Genomic DNA, 19,056 nt, shown 5'->3' with positions numbered 1-19,056 from the left:
CATTAATATCCTGCTTGTGATATTATAATACAGTTTCACAAGATATTATCACCGGGGGAAACTAAGCAAAGGGTTTATATCTCTCTGCATTATTTCTAACAACTAAATATGATCTACAATGATTACAGAATAAAAAGTTTAATTGAAAAGTTGTCAGTCTGGATAAGTTTGGTTGGCTGGGGATGAAAATGCCTTCACTTTATTTTCTATTTTATACTTTTCAAAACTATCTGGATTTTGTTATCCTGTATGTTTCTGCTATTTAAATTATTTTTATCATGACTTTCATTCTAGATGTTTTTGTATCAAATTTGTTATCCAGGTTTCTCATGTTTGTCTACAAACACTGGGTATTGAGTCTGTCTAGGTTCAAAAGAGGGATCAGGGTAAGTAAAAACAGATGACAATATGTTAATGGTTGCTGTAGCTGGGTAATGAGGGTTTACAGGATTTTGAAAAGTTAAAATAAAAAAGGTCAATCTTTAGGGGGGGAAAATCAACCCTGGTTTATGATTAAGCTCCACATGGTATTGGGAGGTGGGTAGTGCAACAAAGTGGTGCATAAGTACATAGTGACAGTTCGATTAAACTGCTACCAACCCACCATCAAAGAGGGGAGGTAGAAAGAGCAGGGAGGAGGAAGCATCCCCACAGGGAATTTGTCTACTCTTTAAAAGTGGCTACCTCACCGTGTTTATCTTTTTCTTCTTTTGAACTGTAATTTAATTACCCAGACACATGATGACTAAACTATGTATCATTTCTTTCTCTCCTAGGCCTGGAAGTTCCCCTCCACTGTAGAATATCTGAAGCGGCTCCCTCCAGGATGTGTCTGAATCCTGGGACTTGCCAGGAGCCATAACTGGTTTGTGAGATTGACGTACAACTTCCTCAAAACAATGGGTGAAGTTTAGATTTTGGAAAAAGCTGCAATTAATGTTTTATAACTTCCTAAGTGACAGCTACACAAAATTTAAATGTTCAAGTTCTGAACACTTGGAAGCAATCTAAATTAGGAAACAACAGTAGAACCAAGATATCTCTAAGCAGTGTGATACTAAGTAAAAGTTAAACTCAAATTTTAGAAGACTAATTTTAAAACAAAATATAGACTATAAACATAGAAATGAGAGGGAAAATGTCTTCAAGTATTTCTATGGTGTGGAATTACAAGTGACTTTCACTTTATTTATACATTTATATAAATTAAAGAATTTATATGACTACATTAATATATACAAATCAGAAAATAAAATAATTTAAAATGTCAAATTCACCTAATGGTCTTTGAAATATTCACGGCTATTTTCAACATTAACTTTAACTGGCAGACTAAAAGAGGTCTCTATAAACCAACATGCACAAAACATCATTAAAAAATTTATTTAACAGGGGTCTCCCCGGTGGCACAAGGGGTTAAGACACAGCACTGTGAAGCTATCCACAGCCACTGCTGCATAAGTTCAATTCCTGCCCAGGGAGCTACCCACATGGCGCAACAGACCTCTCCTATCTCACCCACTGCTCCCCTCATCAGTGTATTTCAGTCAATCTGCCTGTTCTGTTCCCCACTCTGTCTCTGGTGAATCCTCTCACCCCCCTCCCCCCAACCTCTGACCTGTACCCCAGTTCTTGTATGTGTGAATAAATAAATCTTTAAAAAAAATTACTCAACAAATAGCTAGGAATTTAGTCAAGCGTAGTTTCCACTTCAAGGAACTCACAGTGAAGGAGAAAGAGAGGCATGTGAACAAGTAATCCCTGAAAATAAAGTTCAGGTTCTAAAAACAGAGACATGGGGTCAAAATCTGTTCTCAAATGCCTGAAATGAATGAATATATCTCTATCTTTCTGCCTTTAACATCAGCTATTCTGGAATATGGATAGACAAGGTATTTTTTAAATTAGCTTAAAACAAACCCTAGATGCTTGTCTACACGAGACAAAGGTTTATTTAGTCTACTCTAATTCCACCCACCAAGAAAGGAAAACAATAACTTCCTTAAAAGACTATTTCCCTTTGATAAGTAATCATGTTCCACTTACAGAGGATGAAATTAAGGTATACCTGGTATGGTCTAAGTTTTGCAATACTGGAAGTCATGATTTAGGCTTTAAAAAAAATCAAAATGTACTTGTTGGAAAATGTTTCAAGTGAAATGAAGAGTTCAAAAACACTCTTAAGACTATTAACTAGTATCCAGAATAAGACAACAGTATTCTAATTTTTATTATGATCTAGGGTTAGAACATACTTTTTTCATCACAACTTAAGCACACATGCATGTGCATGTATAAATAATAAACAAAAATCTAATGTAATTTTATTATTTGTAATGTACTCTGATATTTCCCATTCTATTCTAAGTTCACTTTTAAATGAAAAGCATGTGGGTTATACCAACCAAACTGACTTTATTGTCTATTAATGGGCCACAATCTGCAATTTGGGAAATAATGCTCTAAAATATCACAAGTGAAACCATTTCTAGAAATCTGATTTCATTACAGTTGTATCCTTGCTGTACTAGTACTCAAGTTACAACAGGTCTGAACATATGAAAATCATCCCCATGTGGGTGTGAGAAAATTTCTTCCCATGTCTAAGATCAAGTGAGATCTTGATGACTGTAATCTTTCAACCACAAAGGGAAGCTTACAATTATTAGAGTTCTTTGTCTGGTGGTAAGGTGAACAGATTTCCCAAAGTATTACTGATTTCAATGTTGGCCATACTTAGAATCTTCGCTCTTTTCCATCTGTGCCTAGCTGTTTACTCTGTGTTGTTAGGAGAGGAAAAGGCAGGAGGACCTAAGTGGTTGTATGAGAGTAAAAAGAATATAACAGAAATTATGATGATACAAGAAAATAATTATTCATAATCTTTAGTTGTCCTGAAAGGAAAACAAATACTCTGCTGAAAGAAGTCACAGCTATAGACTAAGAAGGAGCATACGAGCTGGTTCTGCAAAATGGCTTAGAATCTCCTTAAACTTTATTCTCACCACACGTAAAAATAGATGTCAACGATGACTAGTGATCTCATGAAGATGGTAATACTTTTGTCTTGGCGGATGAAAGACATTTGAAAGTAAAATAAAAGGAAACACAATGAACTTATTGCCAAGTCTCTCCATGTAAACTCTCAATGCAATGCTTCTTATCAGCTGAAACAATCACTGAAACTTATTTGAATGAATGAAAATGTAACAAATCAATTTAGGAGGTCCTATCCATGACTTCACATATTTTGTGATACTATTTCTATCACTGTGCAAAGACATCAATAATTGAAACATTAACACATTTTAAAAGTTATAATTGCCAGATCTCAAATCTCTGCATATATGAATCATAACAAAAATAGGGGAAAATCTAAAAGTAATCATATTCTGGATAAAGATCAAAAGAAGTAATATGATAAAAGTTCCTATGTGTTACTGTTTTTGTTATTTATTTCAACCTTTTGATTATAAGCAATTCATTAAGCAAACAACAAATAATTTAACCATTAATACTATAAATCATTATTTATATCCAACAGAAAAAACCCTCAAAATCTAGCTTAATGTTATTTTTTAATATACTATAAATAGAATTGGTGAGAACTATAGTTCTTCACCACACTCCAGTCTTGTGATTCCTGCTGAAGTTAAAGATTATGGATGTGGGGAAAGAGGGTTTATATACCTATCACTTTTCTAATGTTATAAATTATTCCCATATATTTGGGAGGTAACACAGCACAATGGTTATAATAATTCTGGGTTCCCACATAACCTTGTCCAGTGCTAGTTGTGTGGCCTTGGGGCAATCCTTTTTACCTCTTCACTTTACCATCTCTATTACAGAGATTATGATAGTGTCCAGTACACAAAGGTATCACTAGCAAAAGTAAGATAATGCTTACCAGTACTGAACATAGGGACACGCATATAGTAAAAAGTCAATATACTTTCATTGTTATTTTTATTTAAAAATATTACAGATATTAAAGTATCAAGAGTATTGCTTTAAATTAGCAGATTTCCAGATTCCAGCATTCATGGCTCTATAATCTTGAAAAGTTATCTATTTTTTAAAAGATTTATTTATTCATGAATGCAACAACTGGGGTACAGGCCAGAGGTGCAGGGGTGAGAGGATTCACCAGAGACAGAGTGGGGAACAGAACAGGCACACGGACTGAAATACACTGTTGAGGGGAGCAGTGGGCGAGACAGGAGAGGTCTGCTGCACCATGTGGGTAGCTCCCTGACTGACTGGGGATCATACTCATGCTGCAGAGGCTGTGGATAGCTTCACAGTGCTGTGCTTAATATCCCCTTGTGCCACCAGGGAGGCCCAAAAATTTATCTATTTTGTGTGTATTATTCCTCATGTTTAAAATGACACCATCAATGGGTGTGGTACGATAAGTAAGGGTATGTGTGCTAAGAATTCTAGAGAGCCAGAAAGTCTAATTAGAATGCTTCCCCCAATATTTATCTAGGGCCCACTAACCGCTAGGTCAGCATCATCCAAAGTGGGCATTGTGGACTCTTGAGTCCTTTGGTGATTTACAACGAGGTCAAGTCCTCATTTCCAAGAGACCCGCAAGGTAAATGAGCTTGCAGAGTCCCACTTTTTTCTCCACCACAGGTCGCAGTTTGCAATATTCCTGGGGAACGCGTTTCTCACTGGGCAGCCTGGGAGCATGTTCTGTGGGATCCAGGGGCAATCTCCTGGGCTAGCTTCTCAGAAATGGGGCATGCAGACTTTGTAACAGGTTTCTGGGATTAAAGACAAGATGCCGGGAAGTAGAGTTTGGCCTTGACACTTCTAAAAATGATACTGAAAATAAACAATGTGACTCTGATAGTGGAAAACAAGACTTTCCCTACTGTTATCATTAAGTTACAAGTGTTTTGAGGGTATGCAACCAATTGGACACATTGCTTGAAAAAAGTATCTTAATTTCACAGATGAAAATTTAAGGAGAAAATGTTAAGTGTTAAGCCAGGGTGACATTTCTGACACCAAGTCTAAGAAAACTTTATTGACTATATATTCAGAACAAGGAAGTTAAGAATATTGGCTGCTGATCTTTGCAAATAACATCAGGATGTTGATGGAATGTCCAAGTGCAACTGCTGAAATGAACATAAAATGCAAGAAAGCTTTCCTGTCTCTACAACATGCTCTATTTTCTTACTTTAGTTTCACATTAAATATACATATTGCCAATATGCAGATAAAGTATAACCAGATATTGACTTTTCCCTCTGGAGCCCATATAAATAAATAAATATCCGATATTACTTAGTACAGGCAAAGTTCATTTGTACTTTAGAGGCTAAAGATTTAAATGTTTCTTTTTCACACACACATTTTTACTCTCACATATATATTTTTCAAAAAATCAACAAGAATCAAAATGTTATTGGAACATAAAATTAATTATAAAAGGGTTCTTACTAACAGTTAGCATTTATTATTAAACAGTGATATAGTATCTTCTAAGGACTTTTTATTATCTTAGTTGATCTTTGTTATGATCATGTTTGATGGAAGACATTGTTGGTTCACTTTTAAAATTATGGAAGCTTTTATACATATTATGCAAACTTGCATACAGTGATACATATATAGACTAATATCTCAGTTACCCAAATACATACATCCTAGCTTTAGACAGGACATTTCCAATGCAGCACAACTGATGTCCACTCCATTAATTTTTTTTTCAGCATGTAACATCCTTCATCACCTGTTCGTTCTAGTATCACTGTTACAAATGTGAAGAACTTGAGGGTCTGAGAAGTGGAGTAAATCAGCCCAGAGGGCTGAAATGGGATCTGAAATTTCCTGTGACTCCAATCATTGTAGAGTACAATGATTAATAATAAATGCTAAGTATTAGTAAGAACCTGTTTATAATTAATTTTATGATTTTTTCCAGTTCCAATACATTTTGATTCTTGTTCATTTTTTGAAAAATATATCTGTGAGAGTAAAAATGTATGTGTGAGAGAAAGATTCACAATTTTAACTCCTAAAGTGCAAGGCTGGCATTGCCAAAGTCACCCATCTTAGAGATGAGAAAAGTGAAGCAGAGCAATTGAAGACTTTCCCCAAGATCACATTATTTGCACTACTGCTATTAAAGTCCACATTATAGTTATTCATAGTCATATTCCTTTTGTCTCAAAATTAATTTGAGGAAAATAGTCATATTTAATTCACTTTCTTGTGAAATTTGTAAGAACTATTTAGCTATTTAAGGAAGCACTCTTTACTAGTCTATTATAAGAGTAGGAAAAGAGATGACTGTCATTCAACTTTGCTTAACAAAGTTAGCTCCTCACTGATGCTCTACATATGAAGGTTTCAGTAGACTAAAGAGATGCTTCCAAACTTCAGTGTGCATACCAGTCACCTGGGGATCTTATTAAAATGCAGGGCCTGGAAATCCTGCAGGTCTTGACTCCTGGTAATGACTGTTATGCAGGTCTCTGGAAGATACACTCTGAATAGCAAAGAGATGTTGTAGTGATTTTTTAAAATAAAAAAAAAATTGAGTTCAGTTATATATCAATATCTTTCCCTAAAATTGGAACACAACTATAGTTCCTATTCTCTGAAACTTAATTTTCCATTCTGGATTTCATTTTTAAGTCTAGGACAAGCAATACATTTCAGGACCTCTATTTAAGCCAATATGACATTTCTGACACCTAGAAAAGAGTGTCAATTTGGGAATCATTTGAGCATACTGTGGAAAATAGAAAAAGAAATAAGAAGGTTTGTGGGAACATATGTGAGTGCACCACATACAAAGGAAAAACAATCAGTGTTTACTGACCAGAAAATAGCAAATCTCAGTTGGGAGAGAGGTGTCACCTTATCATACATTTAACAAGGTATGAAATATAAGTTGAGAGGAAAAAATAAATTTTATAAAATTCATACCACATTGCAGTCTTCACAATTGTGTATCACTTTCTGCATTCAGCACTGCTGAATTTAACACAATACAATAAAAGCATATGGTTACTAAAGGGATTTGGGAAAATCTTCATTTTCTGTGGCAAATGTATCACCTTTTAGAGAAACCAAAAACAATTAATTTAAAATTGTTTGCATAAATTGCCACCGGAAATTGTGTTCCTCTCACACATCTTTTCTTTAACTTGCTCTCCCCTGAACACAAATTTCCTTTGCAGATAAAGGGCAAGAAACTATCCTACAGCCTTTGAATTTTAAGACAAGTGGCTGTATTCCACTTTGGACAAAGTGCACATGCCTGCTACAATCTCTTTGACTCTCAATTCCCCAATAGTTCTCAGAATTGTTGGGACTAACTGGCTGTAAACAAAACAAAAAACCCAAATGCAAAAACCAAACAAACAACAAGCCTTGCCTGGGGCTCCCTGGTGGCATAGGGGTTAAAGTCCACTGCTATCAAGCTATTGCCAATCACCAGCCACTGGTGCCTGAGTTCCTTCCCAGCCAGGGAGCTGACCCACACATGGCACAGCAGACCTCTGTTGTCTCACCTGCTGTCCTCTTAGGCAGTGTATTTCAGTAAATCCACCTGTTCTGTTCAGTAAATCCACCACTCTGTCTCTGGTGAATCCTCTCAACCCCCTGCACCTCTGGCCTATACCCCAGTTCCTGTATGCATAAAAACAAAACAAAAAAACCTTACTAAATCAAAACATTTATGAGGATAGGGTTTTAAAATTTCATTTACATAAAAATTGGGGAAGCAACAATGGTCAATAGACCCACTGACAGAAATAGTGATGAGGAAGAGTAGTTTTATTGAGATAGGGACTTATCATACAGGTCGTTGGGGATACTCACAGGTCATAAGGGGAGAAGGAATGTCTATACTGGAGGGCTGAAGCTGGCACTTCCTGAAGTCACTGATTGTTCTTAGCACCATTATAAGTAGGGCAGTATTTATAACCAATAATATATGCATCTTGTAATACAATGAGCAGTGCATAATACCTTTAAAGTGCTTTTACAAAAACACATAGCCTGAATCTAACTCAGTTATGTAGGTCTAACTTCAGGTTTATAGAGAAATACAGCAATAGTGCTCCAGTAACAGAAACCCAACTCGGGAGCAGTTAGTCTACTTTAGGATGTGAGTTGTATGGCTGAACTTGATTTTCTTGTGGGGAAAATATTAAAACATATGTGGGTGGGTACCAGCAGTGGGTTAAAAATGACTTAAGAGACATAATAACTAACTTTAATGTGTAAAACTTATTTAGGTACTTGTTTGTACACACTAAAAGTAAATAGGCATGCTTTGGTTAACTGGGAAATTTAAACACAAAATGAGTATTAGTTGGTATTAAGAAATTGCTATAAACTGGTCCAACCACTATGGAGAGCTGTGTGGAGATTTCTGGACCTACTAAACATAGAGCTTCCATATGATCCAGCAATTCCACTCCTAGGTATTTACCCAAAGGACACAGAAACATTAATTCCAAAGAGCACCTGCACCCCTATGTTTATAGCAGCACTGTTTATAATAGCTAAGCTTTGGAAACAACCCAAATGCCCAAAAATAGATGACTGGATCAAGAAGATGTGGTACATATATACCATGGAATATTACTCAGCATTCAAAAAAGATAAACACATGCAATTTGCAGCAACATGGATGGCTCTGGAAGGGATCATGCTCAGAGAAATAAGCCAGAAAGAAAAAGAAAAATACCGGATGGTCTCACTCATAGCAGGAATCTAGAAAACTTAAATAAGGGACCAGGAAAATGAATAACTATAAGAAAGTGAAAATCAAAATCAACAAACAACTATGAACCAGAGACACTCTATGGGGGGTGGGGGGCGAGGAGGGGAGGGACTGAGGTCAAAATAAGGGGGTTGCAATTGTATGGGGAATATAAAAATAAAATTTATTTAAAAAAATAAATATACAGTATATCAAAGCACAAAAAAAAAAGAAATTGCTATAAATAGTTTTAAGTATGCTCTTGCATTATGGTGATACAAAAAAAAATGTTTGCAGATGTAAATGAAATACTTAGGAGGAAAAGACTTCATGTCTTCAACATATTTTAAATACCTCAGGGAAAAACAGTGTCTGTTAGGATTATAATAAGACAGTGATGGTAAAGAGAATAAAAAGAAAAGAAAAAAGAATGGCAAGAAATCTCAAAGAATTTTAGACCCTTTTTGGGCTAGTTTCTTCGCAAAGCAGATGGGGAGGAAATGAGGGGAGAGGGGAGAGGGGAGGGCAGGGAGGAGTAAATCTGGGTCCAAGCAATTTTCAAAATAAGCAGCCTCCAATCTAAACTCCTGGCAGTGCAAGAAATTCAATAAACAGATCTCATGTTCCAGTGGTAGCATGGGCTATTAAGTCTCAAAAGTTTCCTCCTTTGGGCTGAAGTCAACTACATTCAATCTGAGGTGAACTTGCTTTTGTGAAAAGCAATTAAAAGGCTGAATTAAATTCACTCAACCATTTAAAAATTGAGACACTCAGAGGTGTTTAGCTATTTTCCCTCTAGGAAATTTAATTCAAATTTAACTGAGCTTTATAATGTTTAATACCCACATGGCTATACTTTGTCAAAAATAATAGTGAAATTAGTTTTGGGTTTTTTCCCTCTTTTTCCAAAGAATAGAGTACAGCAGGTTCTTAAATAACACTTGTGTTCAATATTGTTTCAGGATAATATCATGAGGAAAAGCCCAATTCCATGTGGATCAGTGTGTGGAGTTTGCATGCTTCATGTCAATTTTCTTTGGGCAATCTGGCTTCTTCCTAGATCCCTAAGATGTGCAAGGTAGGTTAATTGCCATGTCTAAATTGAGAGGGAGAGAGAGAGAGAGAGAGAGAGAGAGAGAGAGAGAGAGAGAGAGAGAGAGAGATCTGTCTAGAGTTGGGTCCTGCTTATTCTGTGAGTAGCTGGGATAGGTTTGGGCCACAACCCTAAACTAGAGTACATGGTTGTAAGTGACTGAAGGAATGAATTATTGTTTAACATTGGAAATGCTTTGGGTTTTTATTTAGAAGTTAAGAGATATTTTGTGAGCAGAAATATGTTGTAGAATTTAACTCATGTTTACATCAGTGCATGGTAAATTTGATTTTGTTATATGTCATTTTTCTTAAAGTTAAAATTTTCAAGAATGTATTGGCAACACTAAGTAAGGACTTATTATACCCCATAAAAATCATTACATATGAACCCTTAGGCATAAGCCACTAAACATAGCCAATCAGGAAATACAGTCATATTGTATTAATTTCTAGGGGTTTTAATTTTGTGATGAGAATAAAGAAAGATTGTGTTCTTTTTCCTTCTAATAAAATGTAAAAATGTTGAATATTGAAAACAAAGGCCAAAAGAGAGGTTGCAATTTAATGTATAGCTGTGATTTAAATTGAAAACTGCTGACTATAAAAAACAAAAGTGATTTTCAATAAAGACAAACTCCAAATAGTCTCTTCATTGTCAAAATTTATGTATACATTAAGAATTTCATCCAAGAGGGGCCAAAAATATATAGCTTGCCTTTCTGAAACTTAGTACCTTTAAAGTTAAACTTACATTTCTCAAAGTATGGATAAGCAAATTACTTCTGGCTTCGCATGTAAGAATTATTTGAATCACACTAAGAGCGAGAGATTCTTGACAAGACTCACAGCCAATACATATCAGCTAAGAAAAATCCACCTTCCCACTGAATAGTCCCCAGTAGCTTTCAACTTGAAAATGAGTTCTTAGTTCACCTGAAGACTAGTTCTGAAAATAATCTCAGAATCCCCCCCTTAAATTATTATGGTGAAAGCTTTTAATAAAATGTTAAGTTGAAAAAAAGTAGAATATAAAAAGCATGTAGAGACAAGGGAATATAATGAGCATCCAGGTATTAATTTTATTCTTGTACTTTATAACTAACACACACACAAACACACACACACACAGTATGTGTATGTATAATTTTGCCTACCCAATTAATAAGAACAAATAGTAAGCAGTATAAAAGTATGTGAATGCACATGTGTATTTGTTGCAGGGATATATATGTGTGTGCGTGGGTGTGTGCGTGTGTATGCCAAAAAGTGTCTTTAGTAGTTCCCTGTATCACATCTTCCTTGCACAGTTATGATACATGGATATAAGGCTGTGTATCAACACCCTGCTTTGTTCTGTCATGTAAGTATCAGAGAAAATCTTTGGGAATGTAGTCAGGAAAAAAAGCCTCATCCTAAGAAAAAAATCATTTTTAAAAAGTACCTGAAAACTCCAGTATAGCTTTATAAAAAGGGAGGGAGGAGGTAACAATGAATCACTTAGCTATTACCATGTTTCAATGTTATTCTTTGTAGCTTTTTCAACAAAAAAACCTCCATCTAAAGTGACCTTATACAAACATTTAAGACAAGATATTTATACAAATATTGGGTACTTGCACACAACATACAGCTCTGAAGGAGATAGCTCATAAAAACTACATTAATACATTAAGCAGAAATAGCAGTAAATAATCAAGATGAAGTAGACCCCTGTGTGCCCTCAGTGATCTTAGGGGGGCTCACTGACCCACTTGTCTAAACTGGTATCCATCCCACCTGTGCTTCTATTTTCAAGCACCCAGCACCCTGCTCACGGCAGCTTTCCTGGTGTTGCCTGTAACGGGATCTCAGAGATCTCTAACCCTTTTTTAGAGTTGAATTTGGTTTTCTTGAATATATACAGTGTTTCCTAAGATATCACAATAGTCAAATAATGCAATTTCTATTTAAAACAACTTAGTGACTATTACCCTCTCAACCACAGCATTCAAGCACTGACTCTGGAAATGGGTTATCTGGGGCACTGTACCAGGGGCTGGTGGTGAATCAAAAGGCTCCATTTCATTACTGCTCCTAAGGATACTGGAAATCCCCATTTTCCTTCCCACCTACCGCCAAATAACCATCCTCTTCAACAACCACTGAACAGCAAGTTTGGCATTTGGTTCCGGATTCCGCATACAAGGCCTCAGAACGTATTTCCACATCAAGTTAGAAATTGCCACATGGTTTTTTTTTTTTCCCCCATCAATTAAGTCTCTACCACTCCCCACCCCCAAGTCAAACAACTAATTTTTTATACACAAAGCAGAAAATGAACATCTGGAAGATGACATCAACATGACTCTTCAGTTGCAAAAAGGCAAAATTGCTCCACAGTCTAATGAAAACCAATCTGAAACTCTGGCAATGTTTTTTCCCTTTCATCCTAAATGCCAGACTCCTCATATACCACAGAGAGTTCCTCTATTATAAATGGATATTTTCAGACTTTTTATTTATAAAGCAACAGTTGGGCTAGACATGCCACTTCATTATTTTATTGCTCAGGTTTTGATTCCCAACTAGCATCAGTTCTCTCAACAGTTTTCACTGAGCCCTCAGCCTGTCCTCCCTGAGCACCTATTCCCCACCAAGGACCCAATCCCCCATTGAGCACTGATCACGTGCTGGTATTATTGAAGGCATGAAATTCCTTAAGGATTTTTTTTTTAAAGATTTCTTTATTTTATGCATACAAGAACTGGGGTACAGGCCAGATGTGCAGGGGGTGAGAGGATTCACCAGAGACAGAGCAGGGAACAGAACAGGCAGATTGACTGAAACACACCGCTGAGGGGAGCAGCAGGAGAGACAGGAAAGGTCTGCTGTGCCATGTGGGTCAGCTCCCTGACCAGCAGGGATCGAACTCATGCTGCAGTGGCTGCAGGTAGCCTCATAGTGCTGCCTCTCAATCCCTTGTGCCACCAGGAAGGCACTCCTTAAGGAGCTTATATTCCAATAAGAGGGAGGCAGACAAATTAAATACATGTATAAATGACACATTCTGTTGGAAGATGGTAAAGTGCTCTGGTATAAACTAAAAGCAAAAATAGAGAATATGGAGTTCTGGACAAAGCAAGAGGTCTAAAGGTGGGTAGAGGAGTTATCTCAGAAAAGGTAACATCTGAAGACTAAAGAGGAGGGAGTCATGGGGATACTGGGTAAAACTGTTCTAGGCATCAAGAACAGCACATGCAAAGGCTCTGAAGTAGCAAGTTGCCTAATAACTTGGAAAAGTCATGACTCACTTATTTCCAAGTTGTGGTTTTTGATTTTCAATTCTGTTTCAGTACCACAAGGTTGAAGAGTTTCAACTTATAAAATGAAAAGTTAATAAATACAGTTTGATGCTAGTTGGGAATCAAAACGTGAGCAATAAAATAACGAACTGACATGTCTAGCCCAACTATTGCTTTATAAATAAACCCAGTATAGTTGGGAGTATGGTAGGGAATGAGGCCTGAGAGGCAGTGAGGGGAGCAGAATGAAAAGGCTTCAATATTTGTCAAATTAATAGCAATGAAGTAATGAAGAGTAAGAGAGCCAGCATTTAGTGAGCTCTTACAAATGTGCCAAATGCAATTCCAAATAGGTCCTGCGTGTTATCTCTTTAAAAATGGAAAAAAAAAGTGGGCCTCCAGGTGGCACAAAGGGTTAAGCAGCAACACTATGAAGCTATCCACAGCCACTGCAGCACAAGTTTGATCCCCTGCCAGGCCTCCCTGGTGTAGCAGACCTCTCCTGACTAGCCCTGCTCCTGCCCTCAGCAGTGTATTTCAGTCAATCCACCTGTTCTGTTCCCCACTCCATCTCTGGTGAACCCTCTCACCCCCATACCTCTGGCCTGCACCCCAGTTCTTATATGCATAAATAAATTAATCTTTAAAAATAGAAATGGAAAATGGTCATGTTCTTATGTATAGCATTGACTTTAGGTTACACGCAGCAGTAAGTCCAAAACACTATAGGAAATAACAAGCTGTTTCTTTCCCCCATCTTAACTTGACTAAAACATTTACTAAAAGCTGCAATTAATTAAGCTTCCCCATGCATCTTAAAATTAATCAAAAATTCCTTACAAATGTCATGACTCACTTATTTCCATGTTGCGGTTTTTAATAAGAGTTTCAACTCTGTTTCAGTACCACAAGGTTGAAGGGTTTCAACTTATGAAATTAAAGTTAATATAGTTTGGGACACTATTCAGAGTTCAAATCCTGCCTTAATAACATCCTTTCATTTGTGTAATAAATCCTTTAACATTACTGCTTTCCTTTCTGACATCTATAGTGTGACTTAACATTTCTGAGTAGTACAAATTACATCTACTTGAGCCAAAAAGATACGGTACATACTATTCTACTGGCTTTGTTCCCTTCTTCTGCTGTATTTCATTTAAAAGGCATTCTTACTTATAGAAATAAGCATGCTAAGACTGTTTGCCTTGGTAAACAAAATTAATTAGTGGGGGCACCAGATGTATTTTCATAAAGAAATTGGTAGATTTTTGAGCAGCTCCCACTTATCAGAAAATAATTTTAAAATGTCTCCTAAACACAAAGAGATTGTTCAGTTCAACTAAGAAATGTTTATTGAGAACTTTTGTGAGGAGTTAGGAAGATAAAGACAATCACAAGTACTACCCTCAGGAACTGACAGTCTACAGGGTCGAGTCACATGAAAGTCTGGGATGAAACAGAAGGTACCAAAAAAACTTGTGCTTCATTTTCAGAAAGTCACTCACCTAAAACATCAGCTATCTGACATTCCTCTGTTTACTGAAATTAAGGACCAATGATTGAAGAACCAACCTTCTAATAGTAACAAGTTAGAATTGGGCAGAGCATTTCTTTCTATTTTTTTTTTTTTTTTTTTTAAAGATTTATTTATAAGCACTGGGTACAGTCGGAAGTGCAGGAGGGTGAGAGAATTCACCAGAGCCAGAGCGGGGGACAGAACAGGCAGAAGGACCGAAGTACACTGCTGAGGGGAGCAGCGGGCGGCAGGAAAGGTCTGCGGGTCATGTGGGGGAGCAGCCAGTGATCCAACCGGGGTTGCAGAGGCTGCGGGCAGCTTCATAACCCAGCGCTCAACCACTGAGCCGCCGGGGAGGCCCTGGGCAGAGCATTGAAAGTAACTTTTAAGTATCCAATTCTACACATAGAGGTTTCCTCAGAGAGCAACTGCTCATGATTATTCTTCACTAGTATTGAAATCACAGAGGATCTCTGATATCTGTTTCCAATTATTTTAGTGACATGAGAATCACAGATTTTTAGTTAGCACGGTACATCACGTGAATAAATGGTATTTTTATTGTACAAAACATAATCTAGGTAAATAAAACTAGACTAAATCTAAACCTATGGCTTTATACAAATTTAATCAACACAAATGATCAATTTAAACGTGATATTACGTCAAAGATCATATGAAACAACCTGGTTAAAAATCTAACTTCAGGGCTCCCCTGGTGGCACAAGGGGTTAAGCACTGCACTATGAAGCAATCCACAGCCTCGGCAGCACAAGTTCGATCTCCGGCCGGCCAGAGAGAAACCCACATGGCAAGGCAGACCTACCCTGTCTTGCCCGCTGCTCTCCTCATTAGTGTATTTCAGTCAGTCTGCCTATTCTGTTCCCCACTCTGTCTCTGGTGGATCCTCTCACCCCCCACATCTCTGGCCTATACCCCAGCTCTTGTATGCATAAATAAATCTTTTTTAAAAAAATCTAACTTTAGTGGAGCAGTCATAAATAGGAGAAGAAATTAGTCCAAGCTCTCCTCATCAAGACCTAGTTCCTGGGGACTGGGGAATAATTTCATTGACTAAGCTTCTATTCAGGTTAAATTATCACATGCTTCCTGAAACATAACACAAAGTTATAGAAGTCTGACATTAATGTCATAGAGATCTAACAGTAAATCATCTTTAACACAGATAGTAGCGCTTTATCACAGCCCTAACATAAAATGTTTCCACCTCAAAGCTGACTTGAATCAGAATTATCTGGGAGAATTTTTTGAAAGTGTATATCCCCAGGCCCCATTCATTGGAAATTCTCATTGACAATACCGGGCAGGGACTTTATAGAGCTTCAAGTGAGTGATGATCAGGCAGGTTGGGGAGCCTCTAAGAGGAACCTGACTAAGCTGATGCCAAGAACAACAAAGGTAAAATGTAATAAATGGTGTCATCTTCTCACCAAAACCGGACTGTCATGCTAAGTCTGTCTTCTCCTAAACACCTGGAGCACTGATCAGTTCTGAGCACTGTACAACTACACGGTCAGCAGATATCAGCAGGTGTGCACGCTTAAATTTATGGAAACTTGAAAAAATAAGTGACCAAGTGCTAATTAGGAAATGATAGACCTGAGAAATAATCTAAAATTCATTTATTATACCTCCACACTCAAGCGGTGTCACCACTGGTGTTCCTGGATTTTTTTCAGTAAATATCCCAAATCTAAGTTTTACTTGTTTTGGTGATTAATACTTAAATCCTTTATTGGTTATTTTAACATTATAAATTCATAGGATGTTGGACCTCCCTGGTGGCGCAAGGGGTTAAGCGTCAGCACTAGGAAGCTCTCCACAGCCACTGCATGCAGCAGGCGTTTTGAGCCCTAGCGGGGGAGCTACCCACATGGCACAGCAGACCTCTCCTGTGTCGCCCACTGCTCCCCTCAGCAGTGTATTTCAGTCAGTCTGCCTGTTCTGTTCCCCACTCTGTATCTGGTGAATCCTCCCCCCCCCACACACACACCCCTCTGGCCTGTACCCCAGCTCGTGTATGCATAAATAAATAAATCTTTTTAAAAATCATTACAAAAAAAAGAGGGGTTGGGGCGGGAGCTGTCAAAATATTCTGGTTCGATTTCATTGCCTTAAATAACCTCCGTATTGGCTAGGTGAAAGAGCAGGGGAGAAGGGGAGGAGAGGCAAGAAATAAGAACTTAAAAACTTCCCCAGAAAGCTGTCGCTTGCTATCAAAACAGACCTGGCCAGGTTAAGCCTGAAGATGGCCCAGGGCTGGTCTAACACTTTACTCTCTAATCTGGTAGCTACGCAGAGCGTAAACACGGCAGCCCTTGAAGCCAAGGGCTAAGTCCAGTGGGAGCCCGGCGTGCTAGGCAGCCAAGGCAAGAAAAAGCCAAGTCACGCGAGCCCCAGCGCGGCGCTAGCAGCTCCCAGGCGAGCGCGGCCCCGCCGGCCCGCGGGCAGCCGAGGCCAAGCCCGGGGAGGCACTTTCTAGCGCTTCTGTGCGCCCCGCGGCGCGCACGCGGGGATTCAGGGGCCGGGGAGCAGCGGCGGCAGGGAGGCCCGGCCGGCCGGGTGCCGAGCGGCTTTGCCAGGAGGGCTCGGGAGAAGCGCCCCCGCGCAGCGCCCTCGCGGCGGCGGGGCCCGCGGGCCGGGCACTGTCACTTGGCCGCGCGCGGGCGCAGCCAGGAAGTCTGCAAACTAAGTGAGCCGGGCTGCCGGCGCCCCGACAGCCAGAGGGGAGGCGCCAGGCGGGTCCTCTCGTTTGTGGGAAAGGAAGGAGTTTGGTGGGGGCGCGTCCGGAATGCAGAAACCTATTTTACACCCGAAGCGCCGCCGGCCGCGCGGAGCGGGACTCGGCGGGGTGCAGGCGGCGACGCTGCCTTCCTCCCGCGCCCGGCCCCCCCACACCCCCCGGCCCCGCCGCCCGCCGCCCGCCGGGCGCGCTCCACTCACCCGGCTCCTCCGCCCGCAGCGAGAGCGGGGCGGACACCGCCAGCAGCAGGGCCAGGAGGACGCGCCGGGCAGCCCCAGCCGGAGCGCATCCACCGCGGGCGCCCGCCACCATGGCCCCTCCGGGCGCCAGTTTGGCAGGCTCGGCCTCCCCTCGGCGGGCCCCGCGCCCCCGCTGCGCCCGGCGGGCCGCCTCCTCCGCGGCCGAGCGCGGCGCCGGGACTGGGCGCAGCCGCGACCGGGCACCGAATCCCATTGGGGCGGCGGGGAGCCCAACCCGGCGGGGGCGTCTCCCGCCCCGCCCCACCCAGCCCCGCGCGCCGGGCCCTGGAGGAGGAAGTAGCTCCCCGGCTGCTGCGCGCGGGGTCGGAGGGCCGAGGCGCCGGCGGGGCAGCCCCCTCTAAATACCCTGAGCCCCCTGTTTGGCGCTTTACTTTTCCTCCACTCCTCCCTAGGGCACTTGAACCTGAGAGCCTGTAGGACACGTGGCCTTGAGACTCTCCCTGAGCTGCACGGTGACCAGGTTCTCCCCCAGAGTTCCTAAGACTTAAATGGGAGCCCCGAAGGGGCTTCTCTCCTCTGGGGTCTTGCCAGCCCTGTAGGGATGGGCATGCAAGTGGTGGTAGCGCTTGGGGGGTAGGGGCCTAGAAATGTTGTCATGATAGGATGTTGATGGTGACTATTAAGATCCAGTGCAAGTCCATTCATTCTTTGAAAACTGACTAAGTTAGAGCAGTGCGCCTGCCAGGCAAGAAGCTAAACTCGTGTCATTTGCACGTGTTAAAAATAATCAGGCAAGTATATAATTCAAATTGCAATCAGTGACATGAGGAGTGGTAGAGCACATTCAGGGAGATCTAATTACACTGCTGATGAGGAGAATGGCCTCCCTTAAAAAGTAGCTGAGACTCGAGTGAGCAGGACTTGGGAAAGCCGGGAAGGGGGTGGGGGTGGGGAGGCTGAGCAGGGAGGAGGCAGAACAGATGTGTGTGCCAAGGACTTGAAGGAGGAAAAGGTCAAAGTGGCTGAAGCAGGGTGAAGAGCGGTGGTCAGAGCACTGAGCAGAAGTGGGGTTAGGCAGGACCTGGGAGACCACATGAAGGCTGTTGAACCTGGTCCTCAGAGTATGAACACAGAATGTTCAGACCAGGTAACACGCCGCTACCTGATTCTCTGTGGGGTGGGCTTGAGAAAGGGCAGGATGGAAGACTGAAGAATTAGGAGGGTATTAACAATGATTAAATGGCAGGGGGGAGCGGGGGAGTGGCAGTGGAATCAATGAAGAAAATGAAATACTGTATACTGTACTTATTAAAGTGAATCTGGCATCTGTAGTTTGTAGTCCTGCTGGCTTCCATAACCCCCCTCCCCCATGCCCAACAGTATTCCTGGTAAGACACAACCACAGTTAGACCAGCAGGTGCAAAGAGGGGAAAGAATTGGTAGTTGGTGGGCTTCCCTAGTGG

At 40.3% G+C, this 19,056-nt stretch overlaps 1 protein-coding gene across 1 annotated transcript in view; it reads right to left on the bottom strand.

Annotated features, from left to right (window-relative positions):
* DCBLD1 (discoidin, CUB and LCCL domain containing 1) overlaps positions 1-17,705 on the bottom strand; it is a 65,748-nt gene extending 48,043 nt beyond the window's left edge. The window contains exon 1 of the mRNA XM_037520298.2: positions 17,594-17,705. Coding sequence (XP_037376195.1) covers positions 17,594-17,705 — 112 coding nt within the window. The remainder of the gene's footprint in view (positions 1-17,593) is intronic.
* Between the last annotated feature and the right edge of the window lie 1,351 nt (positions 17,706-19,056).

Source organism: Talpa occidentalis, unplaced genomic scaffold, assembly GCF_014898055.3.
Source record: "Talpa occidentalis isolate TD23 unplaced genomic scaffold, MPIMG_talOcc4v2.1 talOcc4.2, whole genome shotgun sequence".
Lineage (NCBI taxonomy): Eukaryota > Metazoa > Chordata > Mammalia > Eulipotyphla > Talpidae > Talpa > Talpa occidentalis.
This window is presented reverse-complemented; position numbering and strand designations above follow the sequence as displayed.